The sequence below is a fragment of the Esox lucius genome, chromosome 17 (genome assembly GCF_011004845.1).
Source record: "Esox lucius isolate fEsoLuc1 chromosome 17, fEsoLuc1.pri, whole genome shotgun sequence".
NCBI lineage: Eukaryota > Metazoa > Chordata > Actinopteri > Esociformes > Esocidae > Esox > Esox lucius.
The window spans coordinates 8,317,737-8,342,121 of NC_047585.1; the positions used below are offsets into that span (position 1 = coordinate 8,317,737).

At 39.1% G+C, this 24,385-nt stretch overlaps 2 protein-coding genes across 3 annotated transcripts in view; both read left to right on the forward strand.

Annotated features, from left to right (window-relative positions):
* The first annotated feature begins 671 nt into the window (after window positions 1-671).
* On the forward strand, window positions 672-6,599 carry LOC105017463 (transmembrane protease serine 6-like). The gene is made up of 9 exons (XM_020055322.2): window positions 672-686; window positions 1,572-1,749; window positions 3,782-3,877; window positions 4,042-4,213; window positions 4,463-4,641; window positions 5,181-5,276; window positions 5,584-5,726; window positions 5,807-5,962; window positions 6,287-6,599. The coding sequence occupies exons 1-9, from the start codon at window positions 672-674 to the stop codon at window positions 6,344-6,346; spliced, it is 1,095 nt and encodes a 364-aa protein (XP_019910881.2). The 3' UTR covers window positions 6,347-6,599.
* An 8,747-nt stretch (window positions 6,600-15,346) lies between these two features.
* il17rd (interleukin 17 receptor D) overlaps window positions 15,347-24,385 on the forward strand; it is a 46,175-nt gene continuing 37,136 nt past the window's right edge. The window contains exon 1 of one of the 2 annotated variants that reach the window (XM_010882089.4): window positions 15,347-15,749. In XM_010882089.4, the coding sequence (XP_010880391.1) occupies window positions 15,633-15,749 (117 nt within the window). In that variant the 5' untranslated portion in view covers window positions 15,347-15,632. The remainder of the gene's footprint in view (window positions 15,750-24,385) is intronic. The other variant, XM_010882088.4, reaches the window with a different exon arrangement.

Genomic DNA, 24,385 nt, shown 5'->3' on the forward strand with positions numbered 1-24,385 from the left:
TTAATCGACTTTTTTATTTAAAACGTTACTATATATGTGGTCTAACTTTTTTATTTTGCATACACATCTAATGCTAAACTCTGACCATGGCACACAATTATCCACATGCATATTTTATTACCTGCAATGTCATGAGTGCACATATCCCTTACGCCACTACCCTGTCCTACCCTGCCAGCACTGACCTGCTCCATATCAGAGGTGAGAAGGTTTAGGGAGAGGAACATTTATAGAGGAGAAGCAAAGGATTGACTGAGAATGAAAACATGAATGGAACAGGGAAGGAAGGGCCGACATTCCTAAAAAGAGGTGCTAAAACAACACCTGGGAAAGAAGATTCATTTGACAGAAATGTTGGCATTTTCGCAAGCCTTTTTTTTTATTGTGACTGAAATCATTTTGCTGGAGGAATAATAAAATCACCTGAACAAGCCTTGATAAAACAAAGCTGGTGTGGAAAAAAATATTTGTGAAAGCTGAGAGAATCTGACTGGAGTGAATTTGATGCATAAGATAACAATCGTTCCAGAGTATTTGTTTTGCCACTTTTGGACTAATCGCAATACCGGGCATGTAAAGAGAGAGGCTGGAGCTCCTTGTTCCATTTCTGTTGGACATATTACAAGAGACTTTCTGGGCTGACTGAGATTAAGTGTGGACTCACAGGTCTCATGGCACTCATTCAGGTAAGATCAATTAAGCATATATCTACTCTTTCTGAATGACCAAATGTTGATTTCCAAATATTCCAGTTCCCTATAGCGCTGATTTAGAATGTATGTTTATTTTCTTTACTCTCCTTTATCTCTCTCTTTTTTGTCTCTAATGGACATTCCTCTGGCAAATACTGTATGTTGATTCAGAATTGACAGTAAAAGGACTTAATGTGTGTACAGCTCTCTTCGCATATCTTATGTGTATATCCACATTTTACTCATTGTGCATGTTCTAAAAAAAGTTATTCTCTATCTCAGCCAAAGAGCACCTGTAGTACCTCTGGTACTAGTTCAGCTGGGATAGGCCCAGAGCCCCCCTCTCATTCCTGCTACCTTACACAGTCTCGGCCTCTCTCTGATGGATCCCTCTCAGTGCAAACTCCCCATGGCCAAATCCACCATCTGCCACCAGAAGTACATCTCTCTCCACCACCTCACGGGTCCACAATCACCCCTTTTGCACAATCTCTTCTCTTAACTCCCCCTGAAAACCTCCAACACCCAGACCTCACAGGGGGAGATACCAATATCTCCATTGTCCATCCACATTTACAACATTCATTCCATGAACCCCTTTCCCATTCCCTTGAAACATGCCCCTCTATTTCCCTCCAAGTTGCCAGAAGTAGTCCCAAACTGGAGGGGGTTTCCCAAATACCATCCTTCACATTCTTTGAACTCATGAAAATTCCTACCAACCCCTATGGAATGGACATACTACCATGTAATCCCAATCAGAATGACACAAGCAGAACACCTCTCCCCTCCGAAGTTAATCTGAAGTCCCAACGTCCCCAAACACAAACACGCTTTGGTTCCCCTGCGTACTCCTATGTGGTGCCTACGGATCTCCAGCCACCAGAAGCAGCCTCCTCACCCCCTAACCCCACCGACACGGCCTGCTCAAATGCAGAGACCTCCGACTCGCTCCTACCTCCCAGCAATGGCCCTATGGAGGTCTTACAGAGGCTGCCTACAGATGTGGACGAAAGATCTGTTGGTCTGTCACTCCCCAAAGACGATGAAGTGACAGGTTAGTTACTGTACAATCCAGGTGTCAGGCTATTGGCTCATTAGCTTGTGTTCATGCTTTGAACACATGCTAATGAAATACACAAGTTTTGAAGAACACAAGTTTTGATGCAATGAAATCACTGTCACTATAGTTTCCATAGTTTTTTTTCTGTCACTGAAGCGATTGCTATCCGTAGTGACAGCCTGTATAAGAACTTGAATGGTGGACTGCTCACTGTGCTGGCTGCTAAAAGCTTATTATTTATTGTGATTTTTTTATATTACTGAACTCAAAGTGTCTGTGTTTGTGAAGTACAGTTATACCAGGAACTGTGGTTTTTGTATGCACATCGTTGATTGCATTAATGGGCAGCAAAAGCTTGCCAACATATCAGCCGGACAGGACCAGATAAAATACATTTGAAATGCGCTATTGTGTTTTTTCTATGAAATGTATGGTAAACATTTTCAAAATCTCTGAAATGCTCTGATTCAAATATTATTTTATTGAACACAAATGCCGAAGCAATAACAATCACTCATTTTTGTCTTATAAATAATGAATATATTAAATTCACAAGTAGAGGAGAACGGAATAAAAGCCGTAGTCAGTCTACAGAAGGCCTATGTGTTGTTTTGCCACAGCATGCTGCAGTTCATTCAATACAATTCCATGTACCTTTTCCCCCCATTTCTTTCCTTTCTCACTGTAGATCTGGAGCCCACGCGGCACAGCTGCACCTGTCTGACACTGCTGATGTCTTTCATTGTCATCCTAACGGTTCTGTTAATCTGCTCTGCCATATTAGGTAATATACCTGACAATACAGTGCTTAGCATTGTAGACATGAGTTGTGCTTGAGAAATGTTACCAACTCATTTGTAAAATCCTTGCATGATCAGGCCTTGAATTTTTCACCGAATGTTTCAAGCACAACTCAAAAAGTTTTTTTTATGTACTGTACACACCTTGAGAGGAAGTAAGGAAATATTGCTAGAGGGAGGAATGATTTGACGGCTAGTAAAATTTTCAGACATGCCCTGCATACAATGCCCAGTCTCGGTAGTGATACATTTTAAAGGGGAAAAAAAAAATCAACAATTTGTTTTCAACAAGCAGCTTCTTTTTGCCGGACTAAGAAGAGCGAATGTCTCTTAATGAGTGAGTCACTGCTGCTTGATTGACTACCTTGTTAAATACTGGAGTGGTTAGAGACGCAGACTTGTGAGCTGTAGGTCTCGAGTCCGTATCTCCTCGCAGGCGATGCGTAGTACGCGTTATGAATTAGCAATCTTGCTAAATTCTTACTATTATTCCTAGTTAGCAGATACTAGTAGATACTAATGAACCTATTCAACACAATCCTCAATGGAGTCTAGCGACAGCTGTAATTTGTAAAGCAACGACATTTATTAATTATTTCTGGTAGATTACACGATTCTCTCGTCTTTTCACTTGATGAAAAGGTTAGTTATCGTCGCCCTTATTGATCATTATTGTATAAATGTCATTCACGGATGAAAGAAAAAAGTATGTTGTTTTGCCATGAAAGAAAAAAATACGTTCCCATGCCATGAAATCAAATAGCTTTGGCAGACTCGCTAGCAATTGCTAAATTCTTATGACTATTCCAGTAAGTTAGTAGATACCGGTAAAGCTTATTACTGGCTAATACGCTGTTAAAAAGGCCAGTGGCAAATGCAATATAGCTGCTATCTGTGGTAGAGGTAAACTTAGTTAGAAAAGTTAGTCAGTTTAACTGTTAATAGCCAATTAACTATTAAAACGGCCAGTGGCAAAAGAGGATTAGTCCATGATAGTTCATTGACCCTTTTTGTCCGTGGTGTAGTGGTTAACAACATGGCCATTCATGTGGGCGACCTGGGTTCGAATCTTGAGATGGCTACACTTTCTATTGCGGACCGGCTGAACTAGGCTTGCCTGGTTTCTTGTTCTTTTCTGCTAGCTACAATAACTCTTGTCCTGCCTAATCTCTCTCTGAATTTTGTCTCCACTTTAACAGTTAGGTTTTTGTGTTTCCCATCCAAAGTAAATGGTATCTGTGGTGGGAACTTCAGTGTCCCTACATTACCATCTGTTCTGTTGCCCAAGCAACCCATCAACCAGACATGGAATATCAGCACAGGTAATGCCCTATGATCCAATGCCATATACAGGTTTCCTGGTTACGGTAAATGACTACACTGTACACAGTCGATCCTGCAAAACAATACGAAGCGAAGCACGACAAAAGGGGATGTCTATGTTGATAGATGGTTGAAGACTCCACCACTTTATTCTACTCTTTAGGCTGTTCACGTCCAATCCATGCTGGTCGAGAGGCTACGAGGATTGTTGGAGGGACAATAGCTCAGAAGAAGTGGGCTTGGCAGAGCAGTTTACAGTGGAAAGGGAAACACGTGTGTGGAGGCTCTCTCATTACCCCACGTTGGATCGTTACCGCAGCCCACTGCTTTGTCATGTAAGAGGGAGATGAAAAAATAGTAAACAGAGAAAAAAGTTTCAGGAAGAGAAAAAAAGAAAGACAAAAAATGAAAAAACACAGAGCCAGACAGAGATGCTTCATTTTCCAAGTCCAAGAAATTATTTTGATTATGTGGGGCTATGGTATCTGTTGTAGGAAACCAACTCTATTGACTCTGAAGTTGTCCTGATTTGGATGTTGACTCCCTGCGATATCAGATACTCTGTGACTCCCTGTGTCCTCCAGGTATAACATGCTGCTGGAGTCAGATTGGCAGGTAGTTTTGGACACGCTCAGTCTGACTGATGCATCAGCGGGCCTACGCTACAGAGTACAGCAGATTCATCATCACCCCAGCTTCTCCAAAGACACGGACGACTATGACATTGGGCTAATGCTCACCGTAGCTGAGATAGACATGGGAGGTAAGCAGGACAAATCATAAGGTTTTTGTTCAAGGGAAGCAGACTCCTTTCCTGTTTGTTAATTCTATGAGTCATTTTCATGGTTTTTAACAGGCACTCAAATTGACATCTTAAGACCATGCTAACATCCCAGAAAATATGTTTAGTGCTTGCAATTTTTATTATGAATATCTTTTCCCTTTCTTTTATAGCGTTGATTTTGCGGATAGCACCTTCATTGAGTAAGGTGTACATACTGCTACTGGGTTGTAGCTGTAGTGGGTTGCATCATCTTGCTATCTAAAGATTAATGCACTCTCTGGGTGAGGGCTGCTATGTGACTAAAATGTTTCAAAACACTGACTCACAGGACACATGTTCTTTAATCACTGAGTTTTTTGGGGACATGTGGCCCTGCTATCATTACAGTGCAGTGCTATGTTCATGGCGTTCTACTTGAGTAAGCATGAAACTGAAGAAAACAGAAACTAAGTGAAGTGAAGAAATTTTATAAGAAGCACTTGCATTGTGTCCAAAACAACGTGACTCTATTGTTTTAGGTGGGGCTCAACCAGTGTGTTTGCCCAGTCCTAAAGATAACTTCATCCCTGGGGCACCCTGTTGGGTGACTGGCTGGGGATCCATTGAAGAGGAGGGTGAGTCACATTCACTAACAGTGCTACATCAATTTCTTAAGATTTTATTTTTCTCTTAAAGGGAATGCATGGGAATGCATCTTAAAGGGAATGCATGATCACTATTTCATGACGCCTGTCATTTTTCTTCCTGCACTAACACTTCTGTATGTATCATCTCTTCCTCTCTTGTTATACCGCTTTTACCACTGTTCGTTTTTCCATTACTTTTTTCTCTATTTTTTTCCCCATCTGCTCTCCCACTCCTATCCTTGTATCTCTTTTCCCCTCCTCTCTGTCTTACTTTCACTTCCTCTCAATCTCTCAGGGGCTGTATCAACTGATCTGCGACAGGTCCAGGTGGAAGTGATAGCCCAGTCCACATGTTCCAGACCAGACATCTATGGCTCATACCTCAGTCCCAGGATGATATGTGCTGGCACTATGGAAGGAGGGGTTGACTCATGCCAGGTACAGACACACACACACAAGCATTCATTCATGCATGAATGAATTAATTCATGAAATGATTCATCTTCCCTGACTGTAAGGGAGACAGTGGAGGCCCTCTGGTGTGTGAGACACTGGAGGGGGACTGGAGGTTGGCTGGGATCGTCAGCTGGGGAGAGGGCTGTGGTCGGCCCAACAAACCAGGAGTCTACACCAGGGTCACTCAGTTGCTCCCCTGGATCTACAAATATGTGGAGGTACAAAGTCAGCAGCAGACATACTAGTCAGCACATATAGTCAGTAGAGTTGGTAGTGCTTCATTAGCAATAGGAATTTAAATAATGCCATTCAACTGAATTAGCCTCTTTAGCTTATATCTCACTCCTTGCACTTCACGTCCTAAACTAAAGAAGCAATGATAAGAAATAGCTATGATTGGAATGTTAGCTAAAGAGACTGGTACTAGAACTGGGTGTCTAGAATAATACAAATGTATAAAGGTTCTGGTCAATGAATTTCTTCTATGAATGTGCAAATGCACTATTTAATGTAATATTAATATGATTTTGACTCTTTCACAGATGGACACATTAAATCCACCAGGAACCACAACAGACATTAATATATATGATTACCTCTAATATTTTGATTTGATTAAATATGACAATGTACATTTAGGGACTATAATATTAATCAAGGTGTAAATTATTTTGCTCAGTTATGCCATACCTGACATGCTAACATGGGCATTGACATTAATAATTGATGCACACAATATATATCCATGTATATTTTCATTGATGAATCAGCCATATGCCACTAAAAGTTTCTATCTGGATAATTGGAAGCTCTTAGTTCCGAGTGGGAAATGTCACTTGGATGTTGTTTTCAGAGTTTTCAAATTGTAATGTTTCATAACTCATCTTTTTTACCTTTCCAACCAAATGGTGACAAGAATCACAATTAAATCCTTTATATATTATTTATTTATTTAAATATGCAGATGTGGATGTAGCTAGTGTGACTGTTTTTGTTAATGTTGTATTGATGTTAAAGGTGCTACACAAGAATTTTAGCATTTCAGAAAATGCCCCTCATATACTGAATTGCCAGTTACAGTAGAGTGAAGGTGTTTCACATTATTGCATATTCATGACTGATGGTCTACTAAACTGGAAAAAATTTATATACAAAATATAAATTGTTGCATTACATAAAGCTACAATCTGCTGTGCAATCTGATTAATTAACAGCAAATATTTTGTTATTATGTTTAAATTTGTTATTATCCTACGTTATTATAGCTCCAGTGTATCGAACATCACAATGTTTTTCAGATTTATAACACTTGCTGGTGTGGAAATGGCAGTTTTGAAACTGCACTATCAGCATTCAACTGGGGTATTTTGGATACAGTAAACGCTAACCCTAACCCATATTGCCCTTACAACACTTGTAACATTGCAGGCATGAGGCAGGACATAAGCACAGGGATAAGATAGGACTTTTAATATAAGAACTAAGAAATAATAAATCTAAAACCTCACATGAACAGAACAACATTGCAAAAGGAACGGAATCCAAGACAATGACCGATAAGAAACAAGAAAAGGAGGAACCTAACGAAGGACAGTGAATAGGAACACAGGTGAAGGCAATAACAAACAGATGTCCATGCTCCAAATGAGGGAGAGGGCATTTGACCTATCTGGTATGGCAGGCTTGCTGTGTCAGGAGGTAACAACACTTTTTTCTTGGTCAGGGACCATAAGCCTGGTCTAACTTGTGTTTTGCAATTCATACATTTTCCTGGTCAAGTTTAAAATTGACTGCAGGATTACTGAAGTCATGTATTTTTGTCCACCCAAATATTTGAAAAATCTAACCCCAGACTTTATATTAAAATGCAGGGATTCATGTGTTTGAATGGTGTGGAAGTACCAAAGCAAAATATTGTGTGTGTATACCGGTCATAAAGAATATTGAGCCAGCTCAAATAAGGTGATTAGCCAGCTCAGCCAATGAGCCAGTCAGTTCATTCACCAAGGAAATGGAACTGAAGTTTGGAGGTCAAACATAAATTTTAATTCCCACTTATAATTTATGTTTGACCATATACTAGTATAGTGTGGGAATAGTGTTGGGTATGAGAGATATGAGTTTTTAAAAGCGAGATCTTCAGTGGACAGTTACTTTTAGGTTATTGGTTGCTGTTCCATGTTTGTATTGAATTAAAAAGACGCTTTCAAGGACTCTTGCAAAAAAAGTGTTATTTTATACCTTCCATTTTGGACTGTGTGTAATAGGTTGTTCATATATATGTGCATAATGTATTTGCAGAATTCCTATCATACCTCAGCCATGAAATTCCAAGTCTGAAAGCAAGTAGAATTAATGACGGGGAAAATAGCGGGATTTGCATGACATACCAATTTTTTGGAGTCCCATGTTGGCTATACAGCACCACAACTAATGGCCAAAATATCCTGAAATCCAACTTAAATTTACTGTACCTTTGTTTTGCTTCCCTCGCGTTTGTATAACATTTAAATAACATGTATGTGAGTGTTCAATCAGGCCGTTGTGTATGTGAGTGTTGATATATCAACGTGTATATATCAACTGCTCTTTTGTTAGTTCTGGGTGGTTCTCAGTACTTTCGTTTTTTGATTTGTTTGAATTCAGTATGCCTACATGCATATTTTATTGCAAATTTAAAACATACATACAGTGCATATAAAAAGTCTACACATCCCTGTTAAAATGCCAGGTTCTTGTGATGTAAAAGAACGAGACAAAGATAAATCATGTCAGACCCTTTTCCACCTTTAAAGTGACCTATAACATGAACAATTCAATTGAAAAACAGACAGAAATATTTGTGTGGGAAAAAATCACAATAACCTGGTTGCATAAGTGTGCACACCCTTAAACTAATACTTTGTTGAAGCAACTTTAGATTTTTTTTTTTTTGTTTGAGGACATATCCTGTGCACAGCCCTCTTCAGATCACCCCACAGATGTTCAATTGGATTCAGGTCTGGGCTCTGGCTCGGCCATTCCAAAACGTTAATCTTCTTCTGGTGAAGCCATGCTTTTGTGGATTTGGATGGGTGCTTTGGGTCGTTGTCATGCTGAAAGGTGAACTTCCTCTTCATCTTCAGCTTTCTAACGGACGCCTGAAGGTTTTGTGCCAAAATTGCCTGGTATTTGGAACTGTTCATAATTCCATCCACCCTGACTAAGGCCCCAGTTACAGCTGAAGAAAAACAGCCCCAAAGCATGATGCTGCCAACACCATGCTTCACTGTGGGTATGGTGTTCTTTGGGTGATGTGCAGTGTTGTTTTTGCGCCAAACATACCTGGGTATTTCCCAGAATTCAGGCCTATTTCTGTCCACAGGATGTCATTCTATTAAAAACTAATTAAATCTAATACATTTTAGCACTAATAATTAGTATAAACAAAAACAAGCCTTTATGGCTGCTCTTGATGATTTTAACACATTTTATTGTTGTTTTGTTGTACAATATCTGTGTTTTGGTGTTGTCCGCCACCAGAGTTTTCACTTGTCGTGCCATATCTCAAATATTATTTATCACAAATTAATAAAATAAAATATATGCATATTAATTAAATATTACCTGAACTAATTAACTACATGCACAGATTAAGCATATACAGGTGCTGGTCATAACATTTTAATATCATCAGAAAGTTGAATTATTTCAGTAATTCCATTCAAAAAGAGAAAATTGTATATTATATTCATTCATTACACACAGACTGATATATTTCAAATGTTTATTTCTTTTAATTGTGATGATTATAACTGACACCTAATGAAAATCCCAAATTCAGTATCACCGAAAATTTGAATATTACTTAAGACCAATACAAAAAAAATATTTTTTGAAATGTTGGCCAACTGAAAAGTATGAACATGAAAAGTATGAGCATGTACAGCACTCAATACTTAGTTGGGGCTCCTTTTGCCTGAATTACTGCAGCAATGTGGCGTGGCATGGAGTCGATCAGTCTGTGGCACTGCTCAGGTGTTATAAGAGCCCAGGTTGCTCTGATAGTGGTCTTCCGCTCTTCTGCATTGTTGGGTCTGGCGTATCGCATCTTCCTCTTCATAATACCCCATAGATTTTCTATAGGGTTAAGGTCAGGCGAGTTTGCTGGCCAGTTAAGGACAGGGATACCATGGTCCCTAAACCAGGTACTGGTAGCTTTGGCATTGTGTGCAGGTGCCAAGTCCTGTGGGAAAATAAAATCTGCATCTCCATAAATTTGGTCAGCAGCAGGAAGCATGAAGTGCTCTAAAACGGCTGCGTTGATCTTGGACTTCAGAAAACACAGTGGACCAACACCAGCAGATGACATGGCACCCCAAACCATCACTGACTGTGGAAACTTTACACTGGACTTCAAGCAACGTTAATTCTGTGCCTCTCCTCTCTTCTTCCAGACTCTGGAACCTTGATTTCCAAAGGAAATGCAACATTTACTTTCATCAGAGAACATAACTCAGCAGCAGTTCAGTCCTTTTTGTCTTTAGCCCAGGCGAGACGCTTCTGACGCTGTGTCTTGTTCAAGAGTGGCTTGATACAAGGAATGCGACAGCTGAAACCCATGTCTTGCATATATCTGTGCATGGTGGTTCTTGAAGCACTGACTCCAGCTGCAGTCTACTCTTTGTGAATCTCCCCCACATTTTTGAATGGGTTTTGTTTCACAATCCTCTCCAGGGTGCGGTTATCCCTATTGCTTGTACATTTTTTTCTACCACATCTTTTCCTTCCCTTCGCCTCTTTATTAATGTGCTTGGACACAGAGCCTCTTTAGCTATGACCTTTTGTGTCTTGCACTCCTTGTGCAAGGTGTCAATGGTCATCTTTTGGACATCTGTCAAGTCAGCAGTCTTCCCCATGATTGTGTTGCCTACAAAACTAGACTGAGAGACCATTTAAAGGCTGTTGCAGGTGTTTTGGGTTAATTAGCTGATTAGAGTGTGGCACCAGGTGTCTTCAATATGGAACCTTTTCACAATATTCAAATTTTCTGAGATACTGAATTTGGGGTTTTCATTAGTTGTCAGTTATAATCATCAAACTTAAAATAAGTAATGAAATATATCAGTATGTGTGGAATGAATGTATACATTAAAAAAGCTTCACTTTTTGAATGGAATTACTGAAATAAATCAACTTTTTGATGATATTCAAATTTTATGACCAGCACCTGTATATGCATTTTGTACTTAATTTTGCTTAATTTCTACCTGTCCCATGGTTTAGCCATTACCAACACGCTCTGCATAAAGGCATTTTTCTACAGTTTTTTCATTAAATGTTTATTTGGTAGCCATGGTAACCTAATATAGTGGAGCACATGGATTTCAAGCTGCAAGACTGATGCCTTGATGTAAAAAAAGTAAGTAAGTCTACTCTTTATTCTTTGTGTTGGGCATGAACACTTATTATGCGAAATTACCATATTTGTTGTATTTCTGTAATTTTAAACATTCTTGGATTATTATCACTTTAATAGTTAAAATGGTGTACATTACATTTAGAAAGCTAGCCACACTTGCTTAGTCATCATCTTTGCTAGTAAGGCTAGTTTTTTAACAAAAATGTCATTACCAGCACATTACAGCTTGTGCTCGTAATGACAGGTTGTGGTGGTGATGACGGCAGATACATTAAACATACTGTTCTTTAAAGAATTTATGTTGAATATCTTAAATGAATTAATATACATTTACCAATCGAAAGTCACTATATTTTAAGTAATGCATTTGTTTTTAAAATACTAAATTAATTCATTATAATTGTTTTGTTTCGATCGACATGGCTCCAAAACCAGCTGCCCAAAGGTCCAAATCATACAGAAAACGTCTAAAAGATAATCCTGAGAAATATGCACAGTATCTGTAGAGTGAGAGAGATATCGTAGAAAAAGAGAAACAGGAAAATTGAAATCTGTTTCCCTATTGAAGAAAAGCGATGGAAAGTTCATCAACAAAGGAAGAGAGCTAAGGACAGAGAAAAAACAGAAATAGAAAATGTATCTTTCAACGAATATTCCTCCAGAATGTCCTCATGTCCATACACAAGAGAATCAGAATAGGGATTGGCCAAATGCAAGGAATGAAAGAGGAGTTATGGCGGATTCCGTCCAAACCCCAAAGCAAAGAGGACGCAAAAAAGTCAATAGAAACAGAAGAAACTATGATCTTCAAAAGTCTAAAAAAAATCTGGAAAATGCCTTGCAAAAGGTTGATAAGTATAGGGAAAAGTTAGATAGGCTGACTAAGAAGCATACCACTGAGCAGTCCCCAAGAACTAAAGCAAGAAAACAGATGAGGGAAGGACATGGTAATCTCAGGAAGACCCATAACACATTAGTCTCACAGCTGCGACAAACCTACCATCAAAAGAAAATTAAAGGAAACTAAATCATATCTCTTTTGTGGAAGATTTGGTATCAATGACACGTTTGTAGTTTTTCATTTTTTAAGCAATTATTGAACAAAAAGTTTAAATAAACTGTCAGATTAGATTCTAGTTGTTTGTGATATGTTATATGACTAATGTGTTATTTCAGCGTTTTACCTGTTCTCAACTGCCCTCCTGTTTCATGTATTTTTTATTTAACATGGCTATGAAATGATTAAATAGTCTGTTTAGACTATAATTATACTGAACCAATCATGTTCACAAGGAAAACAGTTCATGTTTGGTCTTCCATAATCAGATGAAACTATGTTTTGATGTTCAAACAGATTTTTTTTTTTTGGTCTGAAGTCACTTAGGCTCTTAAATTACAATAGGTTATGATCAGTGATTTGTCATCACCGCAACAAACTGTCATTACCAGAACTGCAATGTCATCACCATCAACATACATATTTTTGTCAATAAATTATGTATAAATTTCAAAAATATTCTACAATTATATACACTCACCTAAAGGATTATTAGGAACACCTGTTCAATTTCTCATTAATGCAATTATCTAATCAACCAATCACATGGCAGTTGCCTCAATGCATTTAGGGGTGTGGTCCTGGTCAAGACAATCTCCTGAACTCCAAACAGAATGTCAGAATGGGAAAGAAAGGTGATTTAAGCAATTTTGAGCGTGGCATGGTTGTTGGTGCCAGACGGGCCGGTCTAAGTATTTCACAATCTGCTCAGTTACTGGGATTTTCATACACAACCATTTCTAGGGTTTACAAAGAATGTTGTGAAAAGGGAAAAACATCCAGTATATGGCAGTCCTGTGGGCGAAAATGCCTTGTTGATGCTAGAAGTCAGAGGAAAATGGGCCGACTGATTCAAGCTGATAGAAGAGAAACTTTGACTGAAATAACTACTCGTTACAACCGAGGTATGCAGCAAAGCATTTGTGAAGCCACAACACGCACAACCTTGAGGGGGATGGGCTACAACAGCAGAAGACCCCACCGGGTACCACTCATCTCCACTACAAATAGGAAAAAGAGGCTACAATTTGCACGAGCTCACCAAAATTGGACAGCTGAAGACTGGAAGAATGTTGCCTGGTCTGATGAGCCTCGATTTCTGTTGAGACATTCAGATGGTAGAGTCAGAATTTGGCATAAACAGAATGAGAACATGGATCCATCATGCCTTGTTACCACTGTGCAGGCTGGTGGTGGTGGTATGGTGTGGGGGATGTTTTCTTGGCACACTTTAGGCCCCTTAGTGCCAATTGGGCATCGTTTAAATGCCACAGCCTACCTGAGCATTGTTTCTGACCATGTCCATCCCTTTATGACCACCATGTACCCATCCTCTGATGGCTACTTCCAGCAGGATAATGCACCATGTCACAAAGCTCGAATCATTTCAAATTGGTTTCTTGAACATGACAATGAGTTCACTGTACTGAAATGGCCCCCACAGTCACCAGATCTCAACCCAAATAGAGCATCTTTGAGATGTGGTGGAACAGGAGCTTCGTGCCCTGGATGTGCATCACACAAATCTCCATCAACTGCAAGATGCTATCCTATCAATATGGGCAACATTTCTAAAGAATGCTTTCAGCACCTTGTTGAATCAATGCCATGTAGAATTAAGGCAGTTCTGAAGGCGAAAGGGGGTCAAACACAGTATTAGTATGGTGTTCCTAATAATCCTTTAGGTGAGTGTATATTATAGTAGGTTGACTGTAATCAAGACAGAGGAACATTAGTGGGCCTTTGATGAACAAAAAAAAAAAAAAAGGATTTAATGTGTAAAGTGGCCAAGCTCTTTATTTTTATTTTATGACGCAGACCTGACTGAACATATTACATAACAACGCTACTTGTAGGGTTTTTGAGAATTAACTCTTCCCCAAGCCACATTATACATGTGGTATACAGCTTGTACTTCAGTGTGTTAAAATTGACCCCTTTATTTCCTGCTTTAGTGTACAGTACTTTTCATACATAATTGGAATTAGTGCACTCTTCTTCACCTCCAAAACAATTGCATTATTGACCCACCATGATCCAATGTACAGATAGTTGTCTGTACTCTTTCATTTTGGTAGCAGTGTAAGGGGATAGATCGTACACATCCCCAAAGTTCAGCTCCGGCAGGGATTTCACTGTTTTTAATAATGTAAATAACACAGTGGGTCCTGTATATGGGTCACATGTGCCTCATATAAAGGTTTTCATACCTTTGTTTTTCATGTTTTGTGAGGTTATCTAAACACTCACGGGCTGTAGAAGTAGAAAATTAGACCGACTTGGGCAGTAACTTGATATAATTCCCAGTGTTAGCCGCCATGTTTCAACAATGTTTTGCCCGCCAGGCTGTCAGAGAAACCACGTGACTGAAAACTATGAATGTTCCCTACAGGACACTAATCAGATGTAGCAGTATATATGGCAATATGTATTTCATATCCATTGAGTTACATTGTGGCCAATGGTATGGCCTGAGTAAAATGCCAGCAACAATTGCAAATACACAGTGCCCCTTGATTATCCAGCATATAATTACTTTATACTGTCTCCAGAACATTTCCTACAATGCATTCACTGCGGCCTATAGAATATTTTCCTATATGAGGCAATATTTATCCCATGTACAGTTATATTGTTTTGCATTAGGGGCTAAAGTGGATGTGGAAAATATTGTGCTGCTAGATGTAGCACACCATTCCCCATGATTAGACAGGTTTATCTTTCTCTACACACTCTCCTGAACATTTCCTATTCCGCTTTCCTTGTGACACATACACTAGTTTTTGAGCTATGGGGCAATATGTATTACATATTCAGTCATTCGCATTGTCTGAATCTTGACCTTGTAACGTGTTTTAATACCCAGTTTTTATCGAAATTTCTCAAACAAATAAGCAAATATTAATTGTTGTCAATGTTTTGAGAGACACATTTCCTTAAACAATTCATACATTCAATTAATGTGAGTTTTGAAATAAGATCTTTATTTTGAAAGTTTCCAAATCTTGTTAACCCGGAAGTGTTTTCTGTAATGTTGCTCACAATGCGCTGATAATATATTATTATTTAACTATTTGAACCGAGTTTCAGATAATGGAATTGGTAAATAGAATTAAATGCATTACACGCAGATATATGGATTTCACATGATTGGGAATGCATACATATGCGTATGGAAAATGACTAACAAAAAGTAGATGAACAATATAGTTTTTTTTTGGTACCAAAAACAAACTTTTTGCCAACCAAAAGCAGCACTATTCTAGACCGTAAAGTAGGCGTGTGGGCCACAACCCCACCTTGCGGCAAACACCAGCCCACTCCAATATGATCCAACTGCAACACGCAGAACTCGTATCACAGACAACATTTTGAGACGGACCGCTCGTGCTTCATAGTCAGATCAGATGGTCTTCATGGACTAGCGGGGATGGCTACGCGGGCGAGACTATTTTACCTATTCACTTTTTTCCTGTTTGCAACCTACTATTCGGCATCACCGGCCCCAGAAACCAAAAAAGGAATCTCGGAAAAATGCAGTTATAAGGTAAAAATATATCCGAGACTTGTAAGTGATGAAACGCAAACGCTGTCTGAGTGCCGGTCAAGTCAAGTTTCAAGCTTTATATCTAGCGGACCTGCATATTTCTGATTCATTTTTACATTTACTCACATCTAGGAAATGACATCTGTGTTAGTCTTTTTATGACTATATTGGGTGAAACGAAATAGGCCTAGACAAAGTATATTTTGAAACTACCTGGCATATTGAAGTAGGCTATCTCTTTTAGCTTGCCTATGTTAATATTTTGTATTAGACTATCCGGATGCGCTTCAGGGATTTACAACCAACTGTTACCTATGAAAACATGGAAAGAAAACAAACTTTTGTTGGCCATTAGCCTTCTGACAATAATTGCAAATGGCTAACGGTTGTATAAAATGTGAAACTTTTTGTTTCAAGGTAGAGGTGTTCCACTATAAGAGACATTTTTTCAATGACCTGATAATCTCACAGTGCCACTTTACATTCGAATTATCATTATATAATTCTGTGACAGTAGACATGGCATCAGTAGGAAGCTGATAGAGTACAAACGGATGCGACAATAGCCAATTGACGTATTATTTATCAACTTGAACATGTCAATATGAAATAACCAGATATTTATAAACTCACAACATTTGAATGAGAGCTAACTGATTAAAAAAAGATATTGTTAAATAAGGTAGGCTATAGCAAGAACTAGCCGGGGCAACCCAGGTGTTGAAGATGTTTGTTTTCCTGAGCAGTGTCGTGCTTCTTGGTTGTAGCGTGATTGACTGACGTGCTATTGAGTGATTGCCCCCTAATGCATTGTCTCTTTGTCTGTGGGGAACAAGGCGGCCTTTGATGTGATTTCCCATAGGAAGTCAGGGAACTATTTGTTCTGTTAAAATTCCTGGGCATTTCCTCTCCTTGCAACCACAGGCCACCATCTCACCTCAACAGCCACTTCAAACAGCTCTAAGGATTCTAGTCTTTAATCCACAGTGGCAAAAGACGCACTTAAAATAGAAAAAACAGATCGGGCAGGTGTCAGTTCGTTTTATTTTTTTATTATTAAATGGGAGGTAAAAGGCCACTTTTGTTATATGCAGACATTGAATTACCTAAATAATGTTCATTTATTATGCATGCACGTTGCATTTCATAAGGAGAACAAAATAAACATTAATAGAATGTTGATCCAGGTATGGCTCGTTCAAACTGTATCCTTATTAATAAAAGAATACTGATAATTCCCACTTGCTGAGTACATGTTTTGATTTTGTAGAATCTTATAACGAACATAGACTGTGTGTGCAATAAGGAGTTACACCTGGCTACTTAAACGAGCGTTTTTCAGAATAAAAGACTGTAGCTAATTTTGCCTGCTCCATCTAGTTAAGTGTTCCCCATCCTGCATGTTTTAGATCACTCCTTGCTCTGTCACACCTGATTCAAATGAGCAGCTCATTATCAAGGCCTTCATTAGCTACATCAGTTATGTTAGGGCAAGGAGAGACCTAAAACATGCAGGGCAGAGGGTTGTACAGGAGCAGGTTTGAGAAACACTGAAACATTAGCCTTCACACTAGGTAGTTAGTTCCTTGGTTCGTACATTTTATCATGTATTTAATTAGCAAATTTCTGTCAATGTTTAGTTAAATACGCAGATTAACAATGTTTGGTGGCTTAAATATGATAACAACAAGCTTTGCGCAAAAATTTGTCTCAAATAGGTGTGCATTAGAAGTCTTCATCTGATCTGAAATGATATCCAAGCCAAACTGGATTCCCTTTTGGACCCACCCACAAGTTCTGTCAGTTTTTGTGTAATCACTACCCAATCCGAGAGGGATCCGAGGTGGGCTATATCCAATCTGAAAATATGCCAGTTTAATCAGATTTAAATTGTGTCGGATATATATCAGACCCAAATCTGTCTGAAAGATTGAAAATTACTGTTCTATTCCAATATAGGCCTGTCAAATGTTTTAACTTTTATGGCAGTGAATGTTACATTTTGGGGATCCTTCCCCCCACCAATGGGGGATGAAAATAATTTTGTTTAATCTCTCTTTGCCCAATGTTAAAAGTGAAGGTTATTCAAGCAATCAGGATAGTGACCAAGTCAGTTTTTCTCCTGGGTGTATCTTCCCTTCTCTCGCCCTCCATCACTCTCACAATCCAGCTGACTGTATGCAGCAGCCAGTCTACCAAAAAGCATACTGTCAGCTGTCAGAACGGAGTCTCTATTCGTCTCTTTTTTTCATAGCTGACGCTCAATGGTAATTTGTGAGTATCCTCTATATAAGTAGACAAATAGTTGGGCAAGGTCTTACTTAATTAACCAAAGAACAAACTAACTAGAGCAAGGGCTAGCTAGATGAAGGCAACGTTAGCTAGTCGTTTATTCTGAAAACTGCTAGTTTGTAGTGGGGTGTATCCCTTCCTCTCCGCACACACAGTGTCTTTGTTCAGTGTTCTATCTTGTGGATGAAATTTGAAAAATTAAATCAGGCATTGGGAATGATTATCCGTCTTCGTTGATTAATAAGACCATAGTTTGAACAAATGATACAAGGATCAATGTTCTATGTAAAAGTCATACGCAATAATCAGTTTTGTTATTTTGGTCTGGGTAGTGGTTTACATAAAGGATGTGTTACTACAATTTTCACAATATGAAATATAAAGCTCAGGATGATGTTTAAGTAGGTGTAGGAATTGAATTCAGCAGAGCTTGGCTCCAATTTAGGGGAGAAGTCTGCTGGAGGTCCCATGGGGCAGAGATTGGCTCTAGATTAAAGTGCTTATCCTCCGGAACCTCCGCTCCATTCTTGTGCTCACTCCTTCCCCTCACTCTGTTCACCTCAATAGTATTCTGTCTCCACTTCCCCATGGGCTCCCTAAGAATGAAGATTATTAATTTATATTTCCTTTTTCAAAATGAGCTCAACTTTCCATCCATTCCTCTAGAGATTGGCTGTTGTTGTAATACAACTTGCTCATATTCCAGATTTCTGAAAGAAGAGCAATGAGTCACGCATGTCAGGTTTAGTTGGACGGATATTACCAGCTGGGTAACCTTTTTAAACCAAACCACATTTCCCTCAGGTGAAGTTATGTGTATAGTTGAAGCCACTGGAGTCAGAGCCACTGTAATGTTGGCCAAATTACTTAATTTATTTGTTGAAATGTGAGCAAAACTTGAAGAATTTGCCTCTTCCTAGAATTTCTGCGATTGGCATGCTAGATTGCAGGTCTAAACGACTAATGCAATAGGTTTTTATAACAGGATTCTTGGACATATCCAAATGTATGTGTCCCATAAATGACCTTATGCCCAATGTACCATTTTAATTTTTTTTTATTGTTTATCCTCTTGAGCTTTCATTCAAAATATAGAAAATTGAAAGAAAAAACTATAATTATCATAAATATTTGTCTCGAATATGTGTGTCACAATTATTGCACCCCTTCATTTAATACTTTGTGCAACCTCCCTTTGCCAACAGCTTTGGGTAATATGTAATAACCAAAGCTTCTATAATATGTAACAAGGTTGGAGAACACATGACAAGGGATTTGAGATTCCACCATACAGCATCTCTCTAGATCCTTCAGATTCTGAGTTCCATGCTTATAGACTTCTCTTTAGCTCATCACACAGACTTTCTATGGGATGAGCCTTGATTCTCTGGTCAGTGAACAATTTTTTGTGCTGATTTTGAGATGTGCCTTTTGATCATTGTCCTGCTGGAAGAACCAACCACTTCTCTGTTTAATCTTCTTGGCAGAGGCAGTAAGGTTTTGGTTTAATTTACTGGTACTCAATGGAGTCCATGGGACCATGTATCTTCACCAGTTTTCTGGGGCCTTTGGAAGAAAAACAGCCCCACAATATCAAATATCCACCTAATATCCACATAATAGGCAATGTTATTGATAATGACAATGTTAGCAACGTTTAGCAAACTATAGTCACTTGAGTTTGTTTGATGACAGCAAAGTTTTTTTCTATGGCAACCCTCTCAATTAACTTATGGTTATATAGGTGGTTTCTAATTGTAGGATTCAAGACTTTCTGACCCCAAGACCAAACTAACATCTCAAATTCCCCCGCTGCGATCCGGGGAGATTCTTTGGCCTCTAACCATTCTCCTCATTGTGCATGGAATCAATGAAGACACGTCCTCTTCCTTTAAACTTTATTATTGCCCTGGTGGTGGAAATAAGATATTTTTCATAGCCATTTCCTGATTTGTGCAGCTCATCAACCTTTTGTTGCACATCATTACTATATTCTTGGGTCTTTCTCATAGTGATGGATGCCTATGGGAATTTGGCATATGTGTCACCTCGTATTTGCACCCCAATAAAACAGGAAGTCATGGCTTACCACTTAAGTGTTCGTAATCACTCAAGTTTAAAACATGAATGGGAAGATTTTACTTGTATTTCTAGGGGTGCCAATAATTGTGGTACACATGTTTTGTAGAAAAATATTTAATTCATTTCACATTTTTTTATTATTTTCCTTCAATTAAAAGTTCAATTTTTGTTAATATTTTGAATGACAGTCTAAGCTCATATTTTGCTTATATTTACCAAGGGTGCCAATATTAGTGGAGGGGACTATAGGGTGTGACTTAAGACAAGAGGAAGCAGTGCAATGTAATGGGAATAGTGCTCCAGATAGGTTTGAGGATAGGTGAATTGACTCTTATTGGTTTCCCGCGGTGCTTACAACCACATGAAAGTCCATCCATTCACCACCTGGGACAATGACCTAGTTGTTTGAAGAGACTCGCTACCTTTTCTCCCTCCGCTAGTTAAAAATCTGGAAAACCCTGCAGAGAACTCAACACAATTCAACTGAAATATTTTCTGAACTAAATCATGTAGCAATAATATTCTGAAGGGTTGCATGTCCATATGTTATCAATAATTCAGATGTAGTTGGCATAACAAAGAATATTGTTCTCAGTGTGATTTGGAAGACTTTCAGTTATCTGCTTTAGTCCTACACCCTATAATGTGGACGTGATGTGGTGCTGCTATCAATATCAATATCAGCACCACACTAATCACTATACATTTTAGTTTTTTATGGACACAAATACAAAACGGTAAAGTAAGCTGCCTGTTGTGAGTAATTTGGCAATTCATGGATTGCAACACTGCATTTGTTTACATCATCTGTTAATGTCCCAAGATTTTCTGTTGTGCTTTTGCTATTTAGGCTCAAAGGGATGGAAATAAAAAGAAAAGGTGGGGAGAAAAGGACAGTATGTTACAATGTCACCAGACATACACAAACAGAGGCCTGGCCAAATCTTTTATTATGGTAGCTTTGGGATATCCTACCTGCCCTGGCTTGCCTTCACAAGTCGGACACCTTGCCTTTGTTTAGTCTTTTTTAATCACAAAGACCTCTAACATCTGGCTGCAGATGAAGGATATCAAGGAGGAAGGTGCATTTATTTCACATTGTTGGCGGAGGGAGGTAGCGCGAAAGAAGTTGTTTTCGTTCTGGTAGTTTTGTGTGTGTGTGTGTGTGTGTGTGTGTAATAGGGTAACAAGGTTTAGAGTTATTCCTCCCCACCTCCTTGTGGGAGCATTGAAACCCACCCAACCAGCGCGTAACCTTGGAGGCAGTTTTGTCTGTTCTGTGGGAAAGTCCCTGGTTGGCTAGCTCTGAATCGAGACACAGCCATTGCCCTGGAGCTTTTCTCAATGAGACCTGGGCCTTTCAGATGCACGGCTGCCTGCCTTTGACTGGCAGGCATGGAGGGAGTCCTGCTGCTTAAGAAGAATGGCTGCTTGGCCCTGGTAAACTGGAGGTATGTTAAAAGTGAATTAAAAATCCAGGGTGTCTGTTCACCTCTCTAGGGCTGCACTGCAGTGTTGATCAGCAAGTTAGGAGCTAGTAGTTTTCTGCACTACTCTTGCCAACACATTTTATGAATGAGCACAAGGAATAAATCAATATTTCTATTGGTCAAAGTTGTCAATTTCTTGGATTCTGTGCAGTGTTTTAGATTTCTGTCACTTCTCAGACACATGGCACAAGTTAATTCGTTTTTCTTGTTGTGGGGACCAGAAAATGGATTCTCCTAATCCTAAAAACAACCCTAACCTCACCTTTAACCTAACCCTTACCTGAACCTGAATAACCTATCCTTTATGCTTAAACCTACCCCACTAAGCTTAACCTAATCTTAACCTCAATAGTCTAATATATGCCTAAACTAGACCTAACAACTAAACCTGGCCTTAAACTTAACCAATAATGGCTACATCTAACAGTTATCCCAATTCTAACCCTAACTGAAATTGTATGTTTTACCCTAAACCTAACCCCTAAGCTGTAAATAATTTCTGTCAGAGTATGGCCTGACCAAAGAATCTTGTTAGTATCTATACCCACATGTATTGTTAGATTTGGATCATACACAAACACGCACACACACATATACACACATTATTTAAATGACTGTCTGAGTCTGACAGACTGAAGTCATTACAATCAATTAGCTGGCCTTTCCTCTTTTACCTCATCAGTGATCTGCTACCCAGGGCAGTTCTTACTTCCTGCCAAAGGCTCAGAGCCCAGATTGAGATAGCACAGTGGTCTCTTCAAAGGCTTCGGTATGCGGTACCTCACTGTATTTCAATGTGATCTGACAGACCAGTCATTTTATCATGACTGCTCAGTAGTTGTGTTGTCATCTTGTGATGCGGTATTAAATGTTAAAGCACTTTGTCTTCTGTGTTCAGTTTTTTCAATTAAATTAAACTAGTGAAATTAATACCTTTTTATATTTAAGTGGGAAAGGGACAAATGTTATGCATGTTAGTTCCCATGTTCTCCTTAGTTCATATAACAGCATTGTAACATTTTCAGAGAGTGGAAAAGAGGTTCTTACTCTTGTTTCCAGGTTTGGAGAAATGTATGCCCCAGGGTAGCGTGGGGTTGACCACTCTGAATCTCACAAACACTCTCTTTCACCATAAAGACATTTATCCACTTGCTGTGTGTTTGTGCTGTGTTCGGTAATGTAATTTGGTGGCTCAACTCCCTCTCAGTCAAACCTGGCTGGCCAGGACTAGAACAGACAGATTAAGTCCTTGAGCATTTAAAATTTCTTTGGTCCCTGAATCACTGAGTCATAACGCTTTAGATCATTACTTGAAAGTTTACTGATGTGGTTAAACACACCTTATTAAAGATTTCTTCCCTTCTTTCCTACTTCCTAGAGACAATGACTTCCCATATGATATGGAAATGTGTTCCTAATTTTCCTCTTAATGGAAAATAATGAAATCGTATTGCTGTGTAAATACGCCCTTTCTATTTTGCTTTCAGCATTTTTAAAAGGCCTGTCTTAACTTGCCAATATCTCAAACCATTAAATTGAATGTCATAAATAAATCCACAAAGGAAGTGCAAAATTATAAAGGAAATAATTGTATTAGTAGATGGTAAACTGCAGTTTTTTATTTTTTTATATAAATATTTTAACGCATTTAAACTTATTTTTAAATATCCAAAACTATTAGTAGGTTAATGTCTTCAAGCCATTGCTGCTTTTGCTCCTTTTAGCACAGACCATGGCCAAATGAATCGATTTTCCCCCTAGGAAGATGTGTTCATTTGTTTTAGTCTCTGTCCTGCTCTGCCGCTGTCTGGTAGAGGTGCAAGTGGGTCACCCTGCCCTGCCCTTGTTTATTTGATGTACCATAGGGTCACCCACTCTGCCCCTCACCACGGGCGGTCAGCACTACCTCTCAGCCGCTGTCAGTTAGACAAGCCAGGGGGTTGGCTACTCTCTGTCTGCATGTAAGGACATGGGGTTAGCGACCTAACTGTCGGCTAGTGGCACGTGTGGTGTGACTGCTAAGGTCATTTTTGCACAAGCTCCCTGGATCAATTTAACCAGGAGATGAGATGTGTGTGTGTGTGTGTGTGTGCGTGCGCGGGGGGGGGCAGTGGGTCAAAGCTGGAAAAGCTATCATCTCTGCAGAGGAGCTGGACAAAGAAATCAAACCTTTGGAGTGTGTCTGGTAAAGGCATGATCTTGAATGCATGTGTTGGCCTGCATTTCACATCTCAGCGTAGATTTTGGGCAGTCTTCACTGCCATGTTGATTTATCTCTTGTTGATTCCTCTGAGATCCACAAATTGTGTGCGCGCTCATTCTTCCATGTCTAAGTTCACTTTTTGCCAGTGTTTGTGTTAAACCCTTGGGTCCTTTGCAGTCACTCTAAAAATGATTGTGTAAAGTTTTACTAGCAAATTGCAGCGCTTCAAACTATGGGTCAGACCAACAGGCCTACAATAAATGTGCCTTGTCCTAGATGGCACCATATTTACCACATTACTATTCTGGTCAAAAGTATTGCACCAGATTAGAAATATGATTCCATATGGGAAAACAAGGTGGGAGTGAACCAGGGAAGAAGGAACATCAGGTCCTTTTTTGGCTACCAAATGGAGCACTTTATACGCAATAGGAGTTGATTTGGCACTTTTTAAGTCTGTATTACACTGACTGGCTTGCTGCATTTGACAAATGGTTGTTGTGCAGAGGCCTATCAAGAAGCTGGGACTCTGTGTGACCCCTGCATACCTCCCAGCCTGCCCCTGGGGA

Bases quoted from the DNA above. Each gene is read 5' to 3' on its own strand.
- LOC105017463 (XM_020055322.2), top strand. The intron at 3,878-4,041 runs GTAATGCCCTAT...TCTACTCTTTAG, and splicing joins GACATGGAATATCAGCACAG to GCTGTTCACGTCCAATCCAT. The intron at 5,963-6,286 runs GTACAAAGTCAG...ACTCTTTCACAG, and splicing joins GGATCTACAAATATGTGGAG to ATGGACACATTAAATCCACC.